At 46.5% G+C, this 18,734-nt stretch overlaps 1 protein-coding gene across 1 annotated transcript in view; it reads left to right on the top strand.

Moving 5' to 3' along the window:
* Positions 1 to 18,519, top strand: part of FSTL1 (follistatin like 1) — a 52,869-nt gene extending 34,350 nt beyond the window's left edge. Inside the window, exons 4-11 of the mRNA XM_040621307.1 lie at positions 1,772 to 1,901; positions 2,988 to 3,020; positions 4,332 to 4,462; positions 8,529 to 8,647; positions 9,901 to 10,013; positions 10,353 to 10,463; positions 12,839 to 12,915; positions 15,817 to 18,519. Coding sequence (XP_040477241.1) covers positions 1,772 to 1,901; positions 2,988 to 3,020; positions 4,332 to 4,462; positions 8,529 to 8,647; positions 9,901 to 10,013; positions 10,353 to 10,463; positions 12,839 to 12,915; positions 15,817 to 15,861 — 759 coding nt within the window. The 3' untranslated portion in view covers positions 15,862 to 18,519. The remainder of the gene's footprint in view (positions 1 to 1,771; positions 1,902 to 2,987; positions 3,021 to 4,331; positions 4,463 to 8,528; positions 8,648 to 9,900; positions 10,014 to 10,352; positions 10,464 to 12,838; positions 12,916 to 15,816) is intronic.
* The last annotated feature ends 215 nt before the right edge of the window (positions 18,520 to 18,734 follow it).

Genomic DNA, 18,734 nt, shown 5'->3' with positions numbered 1-18,734 from the left:
TATAAGATTTTTAAGTCAAAATTTTAATAATGTTTATATATAAGTCAAATAATACAGACATTTGTATAAACCTAAAATTAATGATCTTCCCCATAACCCTCAAATCTGACTAGTTTGAGATGATCAGTGTTAATGGTTTGATATATCTTATTCCACTTGTTTTTCTGTTACTATAAATGTATACGGTTCCCCCCATTTTATAAAAAAATGGGATCATAATAAATATTTTGTAATAACATCATATTTATGTAATAATTTTCCCATAGGTGGACATTCAGGTTGTTTCCTGAGTTGTTTACCGCTACGAATAATAACATCCCTGCGCACGTACCCTTAGGTGCTGCAGCCTGTACGTCTACGGGATTGATTCCCACTAGGGCTTGCCAAGCCAAAGGATATGCACGCTTTTAGAACACTATTAGAAGAAACAAAGTTTTTTTTAGAGGGTTTTGTTTGTTTTTAATGAGGTTTAAAAAGCAATGTGAGCTTTTGAGAAAGACTTCTTTTGTAAGCAGGATTCTGACAAGTTCTCACTCTTCAGACAAACATAAACACCTTTCTTCTCCTTTCTGTCAAACCAACACAAGCCTAGAAATATATTTGCCTTTCTGCAAATAAATACACCTAATTTAGTCCCCAGATGAAGATCTGATCCGTTGTGTCAGAAGGGAAGTCCCCCGACTTAGAAATGTGAAAACCAGATCCATCGGGAGCCTTAGGAGGCCCTCCCCAGATGTGCAGCTGGCCACTGTGTGGTGACGTGAGCATCCAGTCGCACCTTGACCTCATATATTTGTGTGATCTCGAGGAAGTTAGTTGCCACTGGATGCTGCGGAGACAAGAAACCATGTTTGCCCAGCATGTAGATCATTTAGTAAGAACTCAATAATAAATATTGGTTAAATAAAGTTTGTCCTCCCAGACTTTGGTATTTTCATCTAAAATCCGAGAGGCGGGGCTGCCTTCCAGCTCCAGCGTTCTGTGTTTCTTCTTACTGCATCTGCTCTTTCTTGCTTTGGTGCCTTCATCAGGGCTGAGCTGAACTTGCTTCCCCCTTACCGCCTTTCAAAAACCACAAAAGTCTAAAGAAACTGAGCTTGCCTGTGACCATGGCCCTTTAAATAGCCAACGTAGACCCAAGTTGCCAAGTGAGCTTTAGTCCATTTCCCTGTCCATAATGATTCTCTGCAGTACTTCACAAAGACCCGGTGTCCCCAGCCCTGCCTCACAACAGCCCTTGCGAGAATGGCCCCAAAATACTATACAAAGAGAGAGAGCAAAGATCCTTCTAGTTAAACCCCAGAAGAACTGAAGAATTGCGGTGTGTGAGTGTGTGTGCGCTCACACACATGTCTATGCACTTGCCTGTGAGTCTCCACATTCCCCGCTCTCAGCTCTGGCTCTCATGTCATAGAATGTCAGCATTTTAAGGGATCTGAGATTATGCAAAGACATCGAGTGACTTTCTCCAAGGTGATAGAGCGTCCAGATTCCTGACTTCTAATAAAATGCCCTTCCTGCTGATTTGATAGGGTCAGGGTGGTCTATTTCTTCACTGAGTAGAGGAGATGATCCAGGATCAGCACAGAGGGCCATGCAGGGCTGCAAAATGATGGGGTTCCTCCAACGTTGAGTGGGGGAGAGTCACTGATGCCAGAGCTGAGACTCCCTACCAGGGTGTCCCCACAAGCTGCACGTGTGCGTGTGTGCGTGCACGTATGCGTGCATTGGCACCCTGACTGCACAGACCTCCTGCTCGGGTCTGTTTCAGCAATGCAAACCTCACAAGAGGCCTGTGTGCGGCAGCAACGGCAAGACCTACCTCAACCACTGTGAGCTGCATCGAGACGCCTGCCTCACTGGATCCAAAATCCAGGTTGATTACGACGGACACTGCAAAGGTAAGGACCGCTGTTACCACCATCTCCCAGCTCCAGCCAGAGGAGCCAGGGGACACAGCAGTGTGGCCTGGCTTCCCACAGCCCTTTCCACTGGGCCGCAACACCCAGAGCCACAGAGACCACCGAGCAACTTGGAGATGCATCCTCTTGGAGCTCATGAGCCTACTGGCTTTGCCCTGGATACTAGCTTTGCGCAGGCCTGTGCTCAGGTTTCCAGCATCAGCCTCCCAGGGGAGCTTGCAGTACTGTCTGCAGTGGACGGGGAACCACATGAATAATCAACAATAATAAAGAAGTATTTAAATGAACTCTATGCTTTTTTAAAAAGCAGGTGAATTTCACTTTTTATTTTATTTATTTTTTAAAGATTTATTTATTTATTTTAGAGAGAAAGTGCGGTGGGGAGGGGCAAAGGGAGAGGGAGAGAGAGAATCTCAAGCAGACTCCACGCTGAGCACAGAGCCTAATGTGGGGCTCTATCTCATGACTGAGATCATGACCTGAGCCAAAACCAAGAGTCGGATGCTTAACCGACTGAGCCACCCAGGCGCCCTGAATTTTACTTTTTAAATTTAGGCACCTTTCAGCCCTGGTATACGTATTTCCTCTATTTTGCACTCAAGCCATTGCCATTAGGATAAGAAGGAAGGGGTCCCAAGCTCATTGCTAATTAGACACCAGCTCCCTGCCAAGCCACAGCCCCACTTAGCCCATCCCAGCTTTGAACTGTCCTGGTGAAACAAGAAACTGTTTCCCACATTTGGGTCTCCACTCCATTTCCCTCTCTGTAATGGTTCCATGTGAATTCTCAAAGTCCCAGCAACCCATCCCCACCCCTCAACATAACAGGAGGAGGTATGAGACCAGGAGGGCAACTCAGTGGCCCAAAAAATGTCAAATAAAGCAGGGAAGAAAAGATCCCAAACGTAAGCCCTAGAAGAAGGAAAGGAGACAGGGACCCAGGACAAAATGATGAAAAGGATGTAAGTGGCCCCCTTAACGTGGGATGATTTTAATCCAAACAGTACACAGAAATGTTCTTTGGTCTTCACTTGGCCTTATGCATTTTTTCCTTTTGTCTTGCAGAGAAGAAACCCATAAGTCCATCAGCCAGCCCAGGTGAGAGCCTGCTTTTTCTCCAGGGTGCCTGTTAAGGAAGAAATTCTTTTTCTGAGGGAATTTTGTGTTTCACATTTCCTGCTGAAGCTCACAAGATCTGTGTGTCAGAACTTGTGACCCAGAACAGGTCACTCCTCAACACAGCTCAGAAAAGCTGCAAAACTGCATTGTTTTGTGTGTGTGCTTGCCATTTAAAGCAGCTGGTTGGGTCAGAATGTTGGCTGTGTTTTCCATTTTTGCTGAGTAGTGATTGCCTTAAAAGAACAGGAAAGCCACTGAATCTTTCCTTCGATGCTCTGTAAGATAGGCTGATGTCACAGGACTAGCAGAATCAGAAGGCACAGCCTCTTTGGAAAGGAGATAATTGGAAATGCCAGTAGGACTTTCTCCATGGTTTTCTATGAATTGAAATTAAAATTTCATCATTATAGTTACAGAACCTTTAGCATATGCTTTTCCTTAGATCTTTACAAAAATCTTGTGAGGTGGGCCTTATTGTAATGACCTCATGGTTGAGGAAATTGAGGCTCAGAGAGGTTAAGTGAATTTCCCTGAATTACACAGCTTGGAAGAGGGAGCCCAGATTTCCATTCCCCTGACTCAGGGCCCTAAGCACATTCCGGTGTGTGTTGTCTTCCAGGAATTTCCTCTTGACAAGGCACTCTCCCTTCCCTGTCCTCCATCTACTCAACTCTCAGTCCCGCCTGTTCCTGCCATGTGGCTTGCAACAGCTGTCCAGAGCAGGGTTTCAGCGTGGCCCTTTCTTGACCTTGTTTTCTGTGGTTTAGAACAAAGGATAATGCAGACAGTGTAAAATTTTAAGTGGGAGAGTTTTGATAGACCCAGTTGATAAGAGGAAAAAGCTATAGAGAGAGAGTTTAAAATCTGGTGGCATGAAAAATTATGTGCTTCTTCATTCACTTGTCATTTCAGCTCATCTTTGAGCCAAGAACACTGTTTATCGATTGATTGATTTTTCGCCCCTCAGCTTCCTGAAGTTAATGAAAATGTCCTTTATTTTTCTGCCAATATTTTTCTCACCTAAGCAACATAGTCTCTCTGTTTCAATATTCTCAATTCTTATAAGTTTTTTAGAAACATAAGCTTGAATCCTGATTAAGACACTTTCCAGTGGTTTACCGTAGGTTGACTCTTCTAAAATGTGTGTGATAGTTTTGTGTCCCTGGAGTGCTGTGAAAAGTCAATGAGATGTCGCATGCCGAGCCCCAGGCATTGAACCTCCGCTGGAGTGGATACTGGGTGACATTGGGGTCCTCATCGCTCAGCTGACCTCCCTCCCCTTTCCTACAGTCGTTTGCTATCAGTCCAACCGCGATGAGCTCCGGCGTCGCATCATCCAGTGGCTGGAAGCAGAGATTGTTCCTGATGGCTGGTTCTCTAAAGGCAGCAACTACAGTGAAACCCTAGACAAGTACTTTAAGGTAATCCAGAGTTGGGGTCAAAGACTCTTCAGCCCCAGACAAAGGGAGACTTCCTCTCCCGTCGCCTGATCACATCTTCCCATCATTCCCTGAAGCTATGACAGTTGCTTTCTGACCAGCCTGGTCAGTGGGATTCCAGCAAGAGAGCCTTTGGGATCTAAAGCACATGTATATGGCCAGGCTCTATCCCCCTACCCTGTATGTATCCCCCCACCCTCTACCTCATAGAGCTGGCTGTTGATACAGAACACCTTCCGATCGCACCCAGACCCAGGCATTTCCCACCCAGTTTGACATTTCTCTAAGTCATTAACTTGCTCGTCCCCGGCCTGTAGAGCTCCTCATCATCGGAGAGGAGTCCACAGACTGGCATTCCATGGGTCCAAGATTCTTCATGAACCTGGATATTGCTTGTCCCATCACTTAGTTCAAGAGACAGGTTGTTCCAACTGGGGACAGGAGAGATGCTGCTTTGAAAAAGGTCGGAAACAGTTGTTAGCAATGAGTAGGGCTCCCATGGCACGCGGATTTCTCAGAGAGCTTGAGACACTGTTCGAAGAAGCGGTTAAGGGCGCTCTTCCAGCTGAGAGACAGGAACACAGACACACACATATGTACATCACACCCAGAGATAAAAATACCACACGCAGAAGCATGCACAAGCACACACACATCCCACATACAGAGATGCACACCCCACGTAGAGACACAGCCTCCTCACAGACACACGTTCAGATACCCACACTGCCGCATAAGCCAGAAGCCCCTGTTACATACAGACACACGTCTCTAGCTAGACGCCCTCAGGTGCTCGTCCACAGACGGACATGTTCTCTCGTGCCTCCAGGGCCTGCTCTCCCAGGCCGTACCCAGCCTGGGCTCAGAAGCAGCCCCAGACACACGAGGGATTTCTTGGCAGTTCTGTGGCCACCACGTGCCAAAACCAGCCTAGTCTGTGGATTCCTCTTCCTAACTGACTTTATGGACCCCACGGATGGAGAAATACTGGACTGGGTATTTGGTCATTTAGGACGTCACTTGTGTCCCTGTCTTTAGTGAGTTGTCTCTCCTGTGGCAGAAAGTATGTCTCTCTGGGTTCCAAGCATTTGAGATCGCACCTGGCGGAGAAGGCGCAGCCCTTCTCAGTCTGCCTCTGTCTCAATCCCCCGATGTTACAGAGCCCTTGGGGCAGAGGGTGGTTGCTCATCTCCAGAGAAACACGTTACAGTGCCGAGCCAGGAGAGTCGCACGGGAGCAGAAAGTAACTTGAAGAAAACGGTTTCCAGAAGCTGAGTGAGGAGCACCTGCCAGGTCGTTGTGTGCATGGACTTGGCCATGGCTGCTAAGGCCCAGGAGACCCAGGACACTCTTTCCAAGGGACCTCTTGGGACCTTATAATCATTCCAGTGGCCCCTTGGTGGCACCCTGCCTCAGGCGTCAATGGCATCTGCTATTAATTTGATTCCCAGGTACCTGGGCCCCACGCCCCCCTTGACACCTCTCCACCCGCTCTGGCACTAACTCCTCCAATAGGCTCCCTTGAGAAAGTAGCTTTCTCTAGGGCATTCTCACTCTTGACCACGAAAGCTTGATCTTGACTGACACGCACAACGCTTGCTTCTCCCAGACGCTCTGGCAGTGTCCTCTGAGAAAACAGGGGTTTCACTGTCTACTTTTTGATGATTATCAGAGTCCTGTGTGGTGCAGTCCTCAAAGGGCGATTCCTTCCCACTAGTCAAACAGCTGCCTGTTGGTGAGAGATCCGATATCTCACAGAAACTGTTTCTGAACCCGGGACTGCCCTCCAGCCCAGCTGGCATTCCTTATATCAAAATTAGTTAAGAGAAAATGTAATCAGAATTTGGCTAAGACCAAAACCAGACTCTCACTTCACCTATTGGTTCATTCATGATTTCTCCAGTGAAAGTGTAACAGACCAGTAGGGAGTGCCTGCCATGGCCACGTCATAAACACACACTCTGGACTCGTGGTGGCAGACCCCTAGTGGCCAGGGCCACAATTGGAGCCAGACTCCTTCCTCCCTTATTCTGTTATCATGTCCCCCATCACCACAGCTGCTGTGTGTGAGCGAGTGCCTGGCCTAGCCCGTCCTCTCCAAACTTGTCAGTGAGCCCCAAACATGGGTTTTGTATCACACGCCTTCCCGCCTTCCTACAATCGTAGAGTTACATAGAAGAAAAGGGTGCTACATCACGTGTACATAGAGCTGGGGAAGGCAGGCATACAGAGGTACGTCCCTTTTGTCACTGGTTGGCTAAACAGAGGCCGAGTGAATTAGGTTGGTTCATGGTCCAAGATCATGCCCTCCAAGGGAAGCCCCCGGGCAGTCCAGGCTATTTCTGGGGCAAGTACCAGACGTCTGTTTTCCTGTGGATTCCACATACAGAGCTGGCCTGGGGAGGCCTGCTTGGTCCCTCCTGAGATGAGCGTGCAGGCTGGCTGGCTGGCTCTCCCCTCAGCTTCAGGCCTAGATTTTGGTCCTACTGAATGTGCGGTGTGTGCACTTAGCGCTGACTTTTGGGAGCTTCCTGGGCTGTAGTCGCAGGTTCCTGGTGCCCCCAGGTGCCATGTGGCCCCGGGTCTGCAACCACGACTACACAGCTCCTCTTCAGTCTTGCTCTCTCATCAGGCTGTGGTGCTGCTGGGGTCTGTGAACCTTGCTTCTGTCTGTCCAGCACTTGGAACATTTCGATTCAAGAAAGTCCCACACTGCAAACAGTGACCCCTGGCCAACCTTATTTCATTTTTCTCCATTAATTAATCAGGCCTTCACAAGGTGAGGGGTGGTTTCCTCAGGGTGGATGTATAGCGACTAGAGAACGTCTGAGACCTGTTGCTAGGAATTGGGACAAGAATGATGAAAAGGCACGAAGCAAGGGCTGGCATGGTTTGTATTATACATACCGTGGAAAGAGTTACAGCCTTAGAGTAGAACGCATGTGACACAGGACAGTCATGGAAGGAGAGTCCCTTCTGCCTGGAGGCCTGGACAGACTTTTCTTCCAGAAGCCCTTACACCATCCGGGGAGCCACCTTGAAAATAACATGGGAATGCTGATTATTTCCTAAGGCAGCAGGACGAGGCAGCCTAGGGAAAGAATTTTTCAAAAACATTTTCCCCCATTGGAACTATTGAGGAGAGCAGCAATACCAACTTAGAATTTGATAAGACCTTGACCTCGACACCCTCCCCCTGCAGTGGCGCCTGAGCATGTTGAAGAGGCCCAAATGGCTATGGTCTAGGTTTAGCATCTTGTCAAAGAGGGGATAATGCCTGAGCTCACTGTACCCTCACCTTGTGCTCATGGGATGTCAGCTGGGTCATGAGGACAGCCTGTGCTCTGTAAGCCAAGGACCTTGCACACGTCTGCAGTGGGGCCCCCAGCCCAGAGTTGGGCGGGGGGGCTTTGCACCATCTCTGCCTGCAGGTTATCAATTCAGGACCTTTGCTGTGACTTCTCACTGATGTGCTTGGTTAGAGGTACCAGTGTGAGTGTTAAGCATGAGAGCAGGCCAGGAAAATCAAGCAGCAAGAAATGGTCCTGTGACTCCCAGAGTGAGCTCTGAGGGTCACCTGCATTGTTGTTCCCAAGCAGCTTGTTAGAAATACACATCCTGGGCTCTGCCACAGATGCCGATTCAGAATGTTGCTGTTATATGTCCACTGAGGTTCGAGAACAGGGTATGGTGGCTGGCCTGAACCCAGATGTTACGTGGAGAATGTCTGCAGGACCATGTCAGGGATGAGGCTGCAGAGCGTCCTCAAGCACCCCAGGCTACTTGGGTAAACACAGGCCTGTGTCCCAGCTGCCCTTCTGAGCAGGGCCTGGGTTTGAAAGGCCCTTGGTGGACTCTGCCCACACACTTACACTCTCTCATCTCAGAGGGCAGGTGCCTTCTCAAGTCTTCAAGCCTTTGTTGCTGTAGCTCTGAGGACAGGGCAGGGTTGGAAAATATCAAGAGCAAGATGAACCAAAGATGGGTCAAGCTGAGTAGGAGACAGTTCTACAAAATGTTCCTGAAAAGCTCTTCATCCCCTTTCTAGAACGTTGATAATGGTGACTCTCGCTTGGACTCCAGTGAATTACTGAAATTTGTGGAGCAGAATGAAACTGCCATCAACATCACTACCTATGCAGACCAGGAGAACAACAAGCTGCTTAGGTGAGTGGAGTTGAGGGGTCAGGGAGTCGTCCACGAGGCGAAGGCTGGACAGGAAGGAGCCAGGAATTCTGTCCTGGTCTACTGTGTGAACATGATGAACTAATATATTGAGCACCCCTGGTATCTGATCAAATAGTTATTGTTTTTGGCCAGAACTTGCAAGCAATAGAATGTAATCTTAAAATAAATTACCAAGGTCACATCAGAGCAAAAGTGTTTCTGAGTATTGTGGGTAATGTTTTCATGGTTAATTTTCTGAAGGAATTACATTACTGTGTTATTTAACCACAAGTCTAAAATAGCTTTTGTTCTGATTTTAAGATAATTGGTGCTATTTCACATAAAGAACTCTAATTGTGACAAATGAGAGCATGCCCCTGTCCTTTTCTCATATTATTCCGGAGTAAATATTAATAAACCCCTGAGAAACTTCTGGTGTGGTTCCAGTACATCAGAAAGAATTAAAAATAGAAACAGCACCTCCTTTGTTCAGAAGAAATAGAAAGCATGAAGTCCAGATTCTAGAATGATTCTTTCTCAGTAATAGTCCACGACCTTACAGTATAACATCTGAAAATCCTTCATATTTTGATAACTTGAAATTAGATAATATTTTACAAATTCAATGTTTGATCTTCCTAACATCCCAGTGAAGAAGGGCTCCCTGTCCTCATTTTACAGATGAGAAAACAGGCTCAGAAAAGTTGAAGAGCTAGCTCAAGGCCATTTGGGTAGGAAGTGATGGAACCAGGGTTCAAATCCAGGCCAAGGGGATCATGAGGGAACTGGAGTTCCATAAAACTTTTCTGAACACACGTTTATCTTTCTAGAATAGTGATACTGACGATGCCTGCTTGAACTCCATCACACATTCCATTCCTATCATCTATTCATCTCCCTTCTGTTTTGATTTCCCCAGTTTAGTTGACTTAACCAATACCACGGGGAAAGGCAATTGCTCATAGAAGGTGCATAGGCAGTGAGAACATTTGTCAATCAAAGTGGACAAAACCATTCAGGGAACTTCAGTCTTCTTGGGAGGGACATTTGAACAGTGTGAATGATCCGACATCAAGTATAACAAAGAAAAGTTGGGTGCTCACGGGAGTCAGGATGGATGATGCTTGTGGGGAGGCAGTGCAGAAGGTCCTCAATTAACTGTCCCCAAGTGTATGTGATCCCAATGCTTAGTTCCTTTCTGTGGGAGTGAAGCTGAGGTCTTGCTGACACATTTCCGCTGTGTTTTGTTCCAGAGGGCTCTGTGTTGATGCTCTCATTGAACTGTCTGACGAAAATGCTGACTGGAAACTCAGCTTCCAAGAGTTCCTCAAGTGCCTCAACCCGACCTTCAATCCTCCAGAGAAGAGTATGCTTAACCTAAGAAATACAGAGTTGTAGGGAATGGTGGGAGGGGCGGGGGGCTTTGGGAAAGGCCAAGATAGAGAGACTTGATGGAATTTTCCAGAGCTTGCTAAGAAAATTCCCTTCCACCATTCTAGACTGGGCCCTAACCCGTCACCTACATGCTGAGGTTAGGGTCCAAAAATTTTTGGATCGATGGGTTCATTTACCCAGATATGTGGTCTCTGAAGGATAACCAGAAGCAGGCCTTGTCTGGGAAAGGGGTAAAGTGCACAGACAGTAGCCAGCATGTCCTGTCCCGCCCTCACCCTAAACTGTTGCCCCTTATTTCCGGTCCCAACAGAGTGTGCCCTGGAGGATGAGACGTATGCAGATGGAGCAGAGACCGAGGTGGACTGTAACCGTTGCGTCTGTGCCTGCGGAAACTGGGTCTGCACAGCCATGACCTGCGATGGTGAGCTGTCCCTCAGGCAGAAGGGAGGAACAGTGGGGAGAGAGCTTTCTTTGTGAACTCAACATAGAAGTCAGGGTGGGGATGATGGAGAGGAGTACGGTGGCCAGGAGCGAGGAAACTGGGGAACAAATAACAGACTCCAATTGTAGTGTCAGCATCGAGGGCAAAGTACTTCTGCCAGATGCATTAAGTTCAATACTCACTCCAGAGGCTTGGCAGAAGAGAGGTTTAAGATGCAGGGTAAGATCAAACGTTGATATGAGATTGGAATAATAATAATAATAGTAATAATAATAATGAAAGCAAATACTTAGAGCTGCGTGCCAGGCATTCTTCTACGCACTTTGCATATTAACCCACGTAATTCTTATGACAGCTTAGGAAATGCTCTATGTAAAAGACTCAGGTGGTTGGAAGACAAAATGACTCCTCCTTGCCATCCATACCCAGCAGAAAAAGGAGAAATGTTCATAGGCCCTATTTGAATTAACAGACTTGGGTAATTCCTTAAGGAAAAAAAAAAAGTTGAGACATGGTCAGGGTGGGTTGGGAAGATAGAGATGTCAGAGAAAGTTTGGGGGACTAGTGCAGAAACCACATGGCACGTTGGAATGATGCCAAAGATCAAAAAAACCTCTTGAATTGGAGCCAGGTCATAGGAAAAAACAGGCACCATTCAGATCAGAGGAAAGACAGAGGGTGAAGCCAGGTCTAGAATGGAGAGTCACACTGGGTTTGAGAAGAAAGATCAGTTGGTAGGAACCAAGCCCAAAATTTACAGGGGGTGATTAGATGGGGTGAATTTAAAAGTATATCTTAAAAAAACTGAGACAAGAAAGAACAGGCTGGTCTTAGGATCATGTTCACGAAGGTCAGGTAAGATGGTAACTGGAAGACAGAGGTCAAGGACCCAGAAGAGGTAGTTCTCGATAAGAAGCCCAGGCAGCAGCAACAGTACAAATGGAACTCAGTCCTACCAGGGGATCCCTAGTCTCTCACTGCCCACGACCAAGTCTCTTCTCAGTGTGGGAAGGCAAGAAGCCAACACCACTCCAGAGACAAATGGAAGAGCCGGAAGAGGCTGTTTAGAAACTAGAAATCCTAGAAGTTGCTGGAAGTCAAAACTAAGTCAGTGTAGCCAGGCTAAGCACACAGTAGCTATTGAAGCCAAGAGAGGACATCTCAAAACACTACCCAAGCTGCCTCAATCAGGAAGCATCCCATGTTTATCTTCCCCAAACCCCCTATGGTAGCTCTCTACACGTAACTGCGCCTGGTCTGGCTTTGTAAGGGCAGCCATCCATTTCTAAGACACGGGCAGTCGTTGAATAGCTGGTTTACAGAGTAAGCGTGATCATCTGGAAAATAAACCCCATCACGTGCATCAGACAAAACCCAAATGATCGCATTTCCACAGGCAGGCTGGAAGGCTTGTCCTCCTTCTCTGGATGGCCCAGGTCCACGGCCCTCTGTGGGTATAAAGAGCCCCGGGTATGTGGGTGCCCCAAGGTGAGCCTGTCTTGATGTGTGGGCCATGGATTTGAGAGGACATCGTAATGCCTCAGCATTACAAAGTCAGTACCTGAAAGGTAGTCTGGTCTTAGATCATAAACCCCAAAGGAGCAAAGAAAAAGGGGCATCAAGATGTGAAACCAGGTGGAGCCAGAACTGGGGGAAGCGGCCGTGAGGGGCAGATCAATGCCCAACTTGAGAAGGGGACGGTGGAGCGGTGTTTCCTCACAGAGAGCACTGCGCACAGTAAATGTACGGATTGCATCCCAGACCTACCAAAGCAGAATCCACAAAAGGGCAGCTTGGGAACCTACATTTTTAGGATGTACTCTATGATTTTTTTTTCAGTCACCCTGTAAAATTGGGAAACATTGCTAGACGCAGTGGTTATCAACCCTGGCTGTGCATTAGAATTACCTAGAGTCTTTATAAAATCCTGGTGCCCAACAACAGCTAAACCAGAATCTAAAAGTAGAATTTAAACAATTGTGTCTCGAAAAGTTCTGTAGGACATTTTGTGGGGGTGGCACAGTTGAGAATCACTGGCCCAGAGGATCTGCTGAGTCCAGACCCAGGCACTCCCCCTCTCTTTCCCTGCAGGCCCGCCCCTGGCATGGCTGCACTGGAGCAGGGGCAGAGCAGAGGCCGAGGAGAGTGAAGGAGATTGCTTTGTTCACTGTGTGTTACTTTGAAGGTGTCCATGGCACTGGGACACTTCATATTCACAGAAATGCAGGCAGTTCACCGTTCCTTCCATAGGTTAAATGGGAGAGGAGATTGAGAGCCTAAAAGGTAGCTGTTGGTGGGATCCTGAACTGGCTTCCCTCAGAGACCACTGCTCTGAGCTTTGAGTCTTCTTGCAGGAAAGAATCAGAAGGGGGCCCAGACCCAGACAGAGGAGGAGATGACCAGATATGTCCAGGAGCTCCAGAAGCACCAGGTGAGTAGTAGCCTCCATGCTGGCTCAGGTTCTGCCTCCACCAGTAGGCCCTTCCACCATTCAGATATTGCCGCATGCTCCAGGAGACCAAGGAGCCGCTCTGGTCCGTACAGTAGTCCTGAACGGTAAACCCGCAGTATCAAACCATGATATCGACAGTTCCCTGATGGAGTCCCTCCAGGGTCCAGCAGGTCCCGGCAGATATTGGTTATGACGCGGTAAATTGCTTTATGGGTAAGAATAAGGCAGGTGGTGATCTGCAAATAGGTTGTCAGTGGTTTTCAAATGAGCAGGGTCTAAAACAGTGTTACCGTTTCCTGTCACGAGCAGTGCCCAGACCCAAAGACTAGGAGCTCCTTGGGGGCAATGAGCAGGAAATTAGTGAATGTGGACCATAGCAGAAAGGATTTCAGTTAAATGCCAAGCTGGTTAGAAAATAGCCTGGGATTGACAAACCCGGAGAACTTAGAGGTTCTACTCCCTGGAGACTTGAGAAGATAATAAATAAGAATTCTGTTCCAGTTCTGTGTCATTAAGTTGAAGGCCTTCCTGGGGAAAAGGCTCTTGGCAGAATAGTGATTCACTGACGTACTCTGGTAAGGGCTGGAGAGAAAACACGGCTCTGCAGGCTCTAAGGGCTGTCTTCCCGCTGGTTTACCATGTAGTTAACAAAGGATATCGTGCGTCATGTCAGCTGTCTGCGGCCTGGGTCTGGTATACCAGCCTTCTCTCTGACTTAAGTTCGGAGGGACTGTAACAGTCGTAAGAGCTCCTCAACTACTGAGATGAAATATTTGACTTGAAAATAATTATTAATAGTAAGTGCTCAAAAATAATAATTGCTCATATTTATTGATGGTTTTTTATATGCATTTTGTCATTATTGTCATGATAACATAGAAACCTCATGTCAGTTTTTTAAGCCAAAGCAGAAGCTTCTAGCCTTTTGTTTTTCCATATTTCATCAGCCTTGAGTCTCCAGACGAGTCCGACCACATAAAAGAAAAAAAGAACTTAATAGGAATTCCTTTCCTCTAGGGTGGGGAAATGATCAGAGTAGACAGTGGGGAGTGAATTATAATAGCTAACATTTTTATGCGTTTTATGTGAGTTCCCTCAGAAAGCAGACGCTAAGGCAAGGACTCGAGTACAAATAGTTGATTTAGCAATCCTAGGAGACACCAGAAGGGGAGTTGGGAAGCAAGCCCAGGACGGGAAGGAAGCAATAAAGAGTGTATATCCAAGCGTGTTACCACTGGGGGCGTGGGGAGCTTAGTCCTGCTGTGGAGGGCTGGGACCAGAGTTCCCACGCCTGAGGGGGAACGGAGCAAGAGTATTCCTCCACAAACTCCCAGCCGCCATTGGCGAGCACTGCCACCAGCAGCACAAATTCCCTGGCATCTCTGGCCTGCCAACGTGTGTGGGCAGAGCAGGCTCCAGCAGCCAGGGAATGTCTTGGGCAAAGAGGTGCAGGTACTGGCAGGAAGAAGCCACGCCAGTGTTCTGAAATGCTGAAGGGGCTACGGATGGGAGACCAACAGTGTCTGCTAGATGCCAGGCATTGCTTTTTATTTCCTAATTAATTTTTTATTGAGATATAATTTATATACCATAAAATTCGCCCTTTTAAAGTATACAATCCAGTGGTTTTTAGTATATTCACTAGATTATCAGCCATCACTACTGCCTAATTCCAGAACATTTTCATTATCCCAGAAAGAAACCCCAGGCCCATTATAAGTGACTCCACATTCTCTCTTCTCCCAGCCCCTGGCAAGCACTTATCTACTTTCTAACTCTCAGGTTTGCCTATTCTGGACATATACAAATGGAATCATACACTATATGGCATTTTCTGTGTGACTTCTTTCACCGGCATAGTGTGTTCAAGGCCTATCCTTGTTATGGCATTAGTCAGTACCTCATTCCTTTTCATGGCTACATAACATTCCATTGTATGGATTTGCCACATTTTCTATGTCTGTTCAGCAGCTGTTAGATATTTTGGTGGTTTCTCCTTTTTGGCTATGATGAATAATGCTGCTGTGAACATTCTTGTTCAAGTTTGGTTTTGTGTGGACATATGTTTTCAGGTCTCTTGGGTATACACCTAGGAGCACAATTGCTGGATCGTATGGTAACTCTGTGGTTAATCTTCTGAGGAGCTGCCAGGCTGTTTTCCAAGTGGCTGTACCATTTTACATCCAAGCCAGCAGTGTTCCTATTTTTCCACAAACTCACCGCATTTGTCATTGTCCATTATGTGTTATTTTAGCCAGCCCAGTGGATGTGAAGTGGCATCTCGTTGTCGTTTTGACTTGCATTTCCCTAATGACTAATGGTGTCGAACATTTTCTCATGGGCTTACTGGCCATAAGTAAGAATGGCTTCTTCGGAGAAATGTGACATGTTGTAAGAGGTGGTGCTTTATTACCCTCATTTTGTAATGAAGACATTGAGGCACAGTTTTCATAATATGCCCGAAGTCCCCCAGAAAGCACATCCCTGACTGAAGTTCAGACAGTCCGCCTCCGGAGCCTGTTGCTCTTAACCCCGCTCTGGGCTGGGATTTTTGGAACATCTTGTAGCACTTGCGTTTAGTATCTTTTCCTTTATCTTTAAAAGGGGGATAATCATGTCTGACCCGTGGTTTCATAGGTGTTCAAATGGGCTCAGCTCTTAATTCAGTGACAGTCCCTATGGGACCATGTCAAAAAGAAGACATGATCTTTCCCCTCAGGTTGTTTTCATCCACAGAAGAGACAGACGAGTAAACAGAACTAAAATTTAGCAGAAGCATGTCTCTCTCTGTCAATGCCATATAAAATCTTGAGGACTAGATAGATGCCAGTGATTTTTTTTTTATAATTCACAATGCTTATTTTCTCCTGCTTCTCAAAGGAAACAGCTGAAAAGACCAAGAAAATGAGCACCAAAGAGATCTAAAGAGGAGGCACCCGGGAAGGGTGTCCAGAGCCTGGCACCTTCTCTTCTACTTCAGTGCTGAGTCCAGTATCCGCAAGTGTCTGCTACAATCGCCCAATCACCAGTATTTGCTTGTATAGCAATGAGTTTTTATTTTGTCTATTTGTTTTGCAATAAAGGAAATGGGGGTGGCTGGCTAGGAGGGGAAGGGCCATAGCCTTCATTTCTAGAAGTGCTTCGAGAGAAACTGTAAGTGGTGCTCAGGGGCTGGAGACAAGGAAACTGCATCAGGGTTGGGAGAGGAGCAGACCCGGATCTGGACCCAGATCTGAACCACAGTCTGCCACAGCTATCAACATGCTGCAGGGAGTGCAGCAATGCCGGCCAGGGCTTTGCAGGCTGCCCCCGAGGGGGGTTGGGGACGCTCAGTGGAGAGGGCCGCATTCTGCGTGCAGCCCTTCTTGCGCCATCAGCATAGTTGACCTCCGGCATCCGTGCTTCTCACGGCCCCAACCACTGGCTCCAGATACACAGCCATCCTTCTAGTTACCTGGTGTCCCTCAGACTTGGGAGTTTCCGGGAGGGTACACACAAATGATGCAGATACTTGTCTACTTTGAGCCCCTGAGAGACCTAACCAAATTTTTAAAATACTTTTTACCAAAGGTGCTATTTTTCTGTAAAACTTTTTTTGGCAAGTTGACTTCATTCTTTGATTATTATCATTATATTATTGTTGTTTTTTAATATTTTATTTTCTTGACTAGAAATTAAGCTTTTGTAATTATTTTTCAGTAGTCCTACCATTTCAGAGGTGGGAGAGTTTGGGGTTCTTTCTGGTGCAGGGACCGCTATAACCCAGACTCCGCCCACCCTGCCACATGTTAGATGCAGCCCAGAGTTTGGTCCCCCTGGCTTCCAGTGGATCAGCAGTCTGCCAGTGGGTGCCTCAGACAGAAGCCAGGGGAATACAAGCGTCTCCATACAAAGCTTTCAAGGTCCAAAAGCTAATTTGTTTCCATTTATTCTGATACGTTCATGCAAATCAGTATTCCCAAGGATGGAAACAAGTGCAGCCAAGCAAGGCTTAGATATGTGTGCCTATCAATATGCTCCTTGATCCACCACTAACTAGGAGAGTGACTCTGGCCCTGTCTCTTCCTATTTCTGGGCCTCGGTTTCCTCAGTAAGCAAGTAGGAATGCATTAACCTTTCAATTTGATAAATTATAAATTCTGTGGTTCTGATCATTGGTCCGGAAAGATACAGGTTCCTATGATTTTCCTTCTCCTTAGGATAAATGAAACCTTACTGTTACAACAAAAGGGTTAGACGGCCAAAAACAAGATGCCCAAATCTGACCTCAGTCCAGATGGCTGCCCAGGTTGTGCTGTGACGTAGAGCCCTCTCGGTAAAGTCTTTCCAGGAAGAGAACGGGAAAGAGAACCACTCCACTTTGCCTTCGCTTTTGCACTCCCTTCTTAAATCTTCTTGGAAACAGAAAAGCTTTACCTTTCAAAATGAGGACAAAAGATGGTTTCACATTTTAGGAGACGGGGCATGGAAATGGAGTCTTCAAACTGTGACTGGGAAGAAGTCCATCATTCCTATCTTTTGGACTCTGTGCTTATTAACCCCACTATTTACCATGTTGAAGATGCACTTGAAACAACAAAGATTGAACACTTGACATAAGATCTCATTTTCAGAAAGCAGATTACAGACCATGCGAGGGAAATTAGGTAGATTGCACTGCCCAGGCGACTCTGAGAAAGTTGTGCTTGAATGTGGAGTCCCTTCTAAACAAGTTTGCTTGTTCTCCTTTGGAAGGAGAACATTCCCTTTTGTTTAGAATTCTCAGCTTTTATATACAGCCCATTTAAAAGCTGCCTTCGAGCCCCACTTGTGCACGCTGAAACGCACCTTCCTGTCCAGTCACCTCGGAGAACTCCCAACAGCACACCTTGATTGAGTTTTGCCAGCCCTTGGACCCTGAGGGAGAGGGCAGGAATACCAGTTTGCTTAAAGCAAGAAGCCAGAGTGTCTCCTCACCAGTTACATTCAGGGCAGTGGTTGCCATCTAAGACTACCCTACCCTGCAACATGGAATTCCCAAGAGCTAATCTGCATTCCTCCTGTAAATAGGGCCGCCATTGTCTGCACCATAGAATCTCACAATATGATGACCATTCATGGAAAGCTGCTAAATAGCCTAGTTTGGGGAGTCTTGCATAGAGCTTTGCATGGAGCAAATAGGATTAAACCAGCTTCCATTCCTCCAGCTCTCTACAAGCACAGGGCTTAGACTGCAAGCTTCCTTGGGCTTTCTCAGTGCTTATATGATTTTATTAACCTATTACGGTGTCTGTTAAGATTCAGTGTTCATGGAAACCTTCTCACATGCCATGACTCTGGACTCCATCACTGTTTTTGGAAAGCAGGGCTCCTCCACCTGCTAATAAGCCCATGTGGACAAATCCGAATGTCTTTCCTTTACACTTAAGTTTTTAAATAATCAAATTTCAAGAAGCAGTTTGAACTGGTTTCTGTTGCCTATGTATTTGTGAAATGTATTTGTATTAGTAAGCTTCCATATTGCATTTAACTTGTTTTTGTTACTCCTGATTCTCCCCCCCCTTTTTTGGATACTATTAATAAATAAAGAAATTAAAATAGTCATTGTATTGTTTTCCTCCCCCCCCCAATTAAGACCAAATAAAGTTATGAGAACATTAACCATTTACCTCATAAAAGTGGATTTGGCCTCCAGGAGCCTTAAAAGAGGCCTTGAAGAGTTTCTCCTAATAAAATCTGGGACTGCCATTGGGAGGGCAAGTTTACTCAGGGACCGATAGAGCAAGTTGATTCAAATGAATCCTAGACGGTGGGTCTGG

The sequence above is a fragment of the Ursus maritimus genome, unplaced genomic scaffold (assembly GCF_017311325.1).
Source record: "Ursus maritimus isolate PB19 unplaced genomic scaffold, ASM1731132v1 scaffold_4, whole genome shotgun sequence".
NCBI classification, from domain to species: domain Eukaryota; kingdom Metazoa; phylum Chordata; class Mammalia; order Carnivora; family Ursidae; genus Ursus; species Ursus maritimus.
This window is presented reverse-complemented; position numbering and strand designations above follow the sequence as displayed.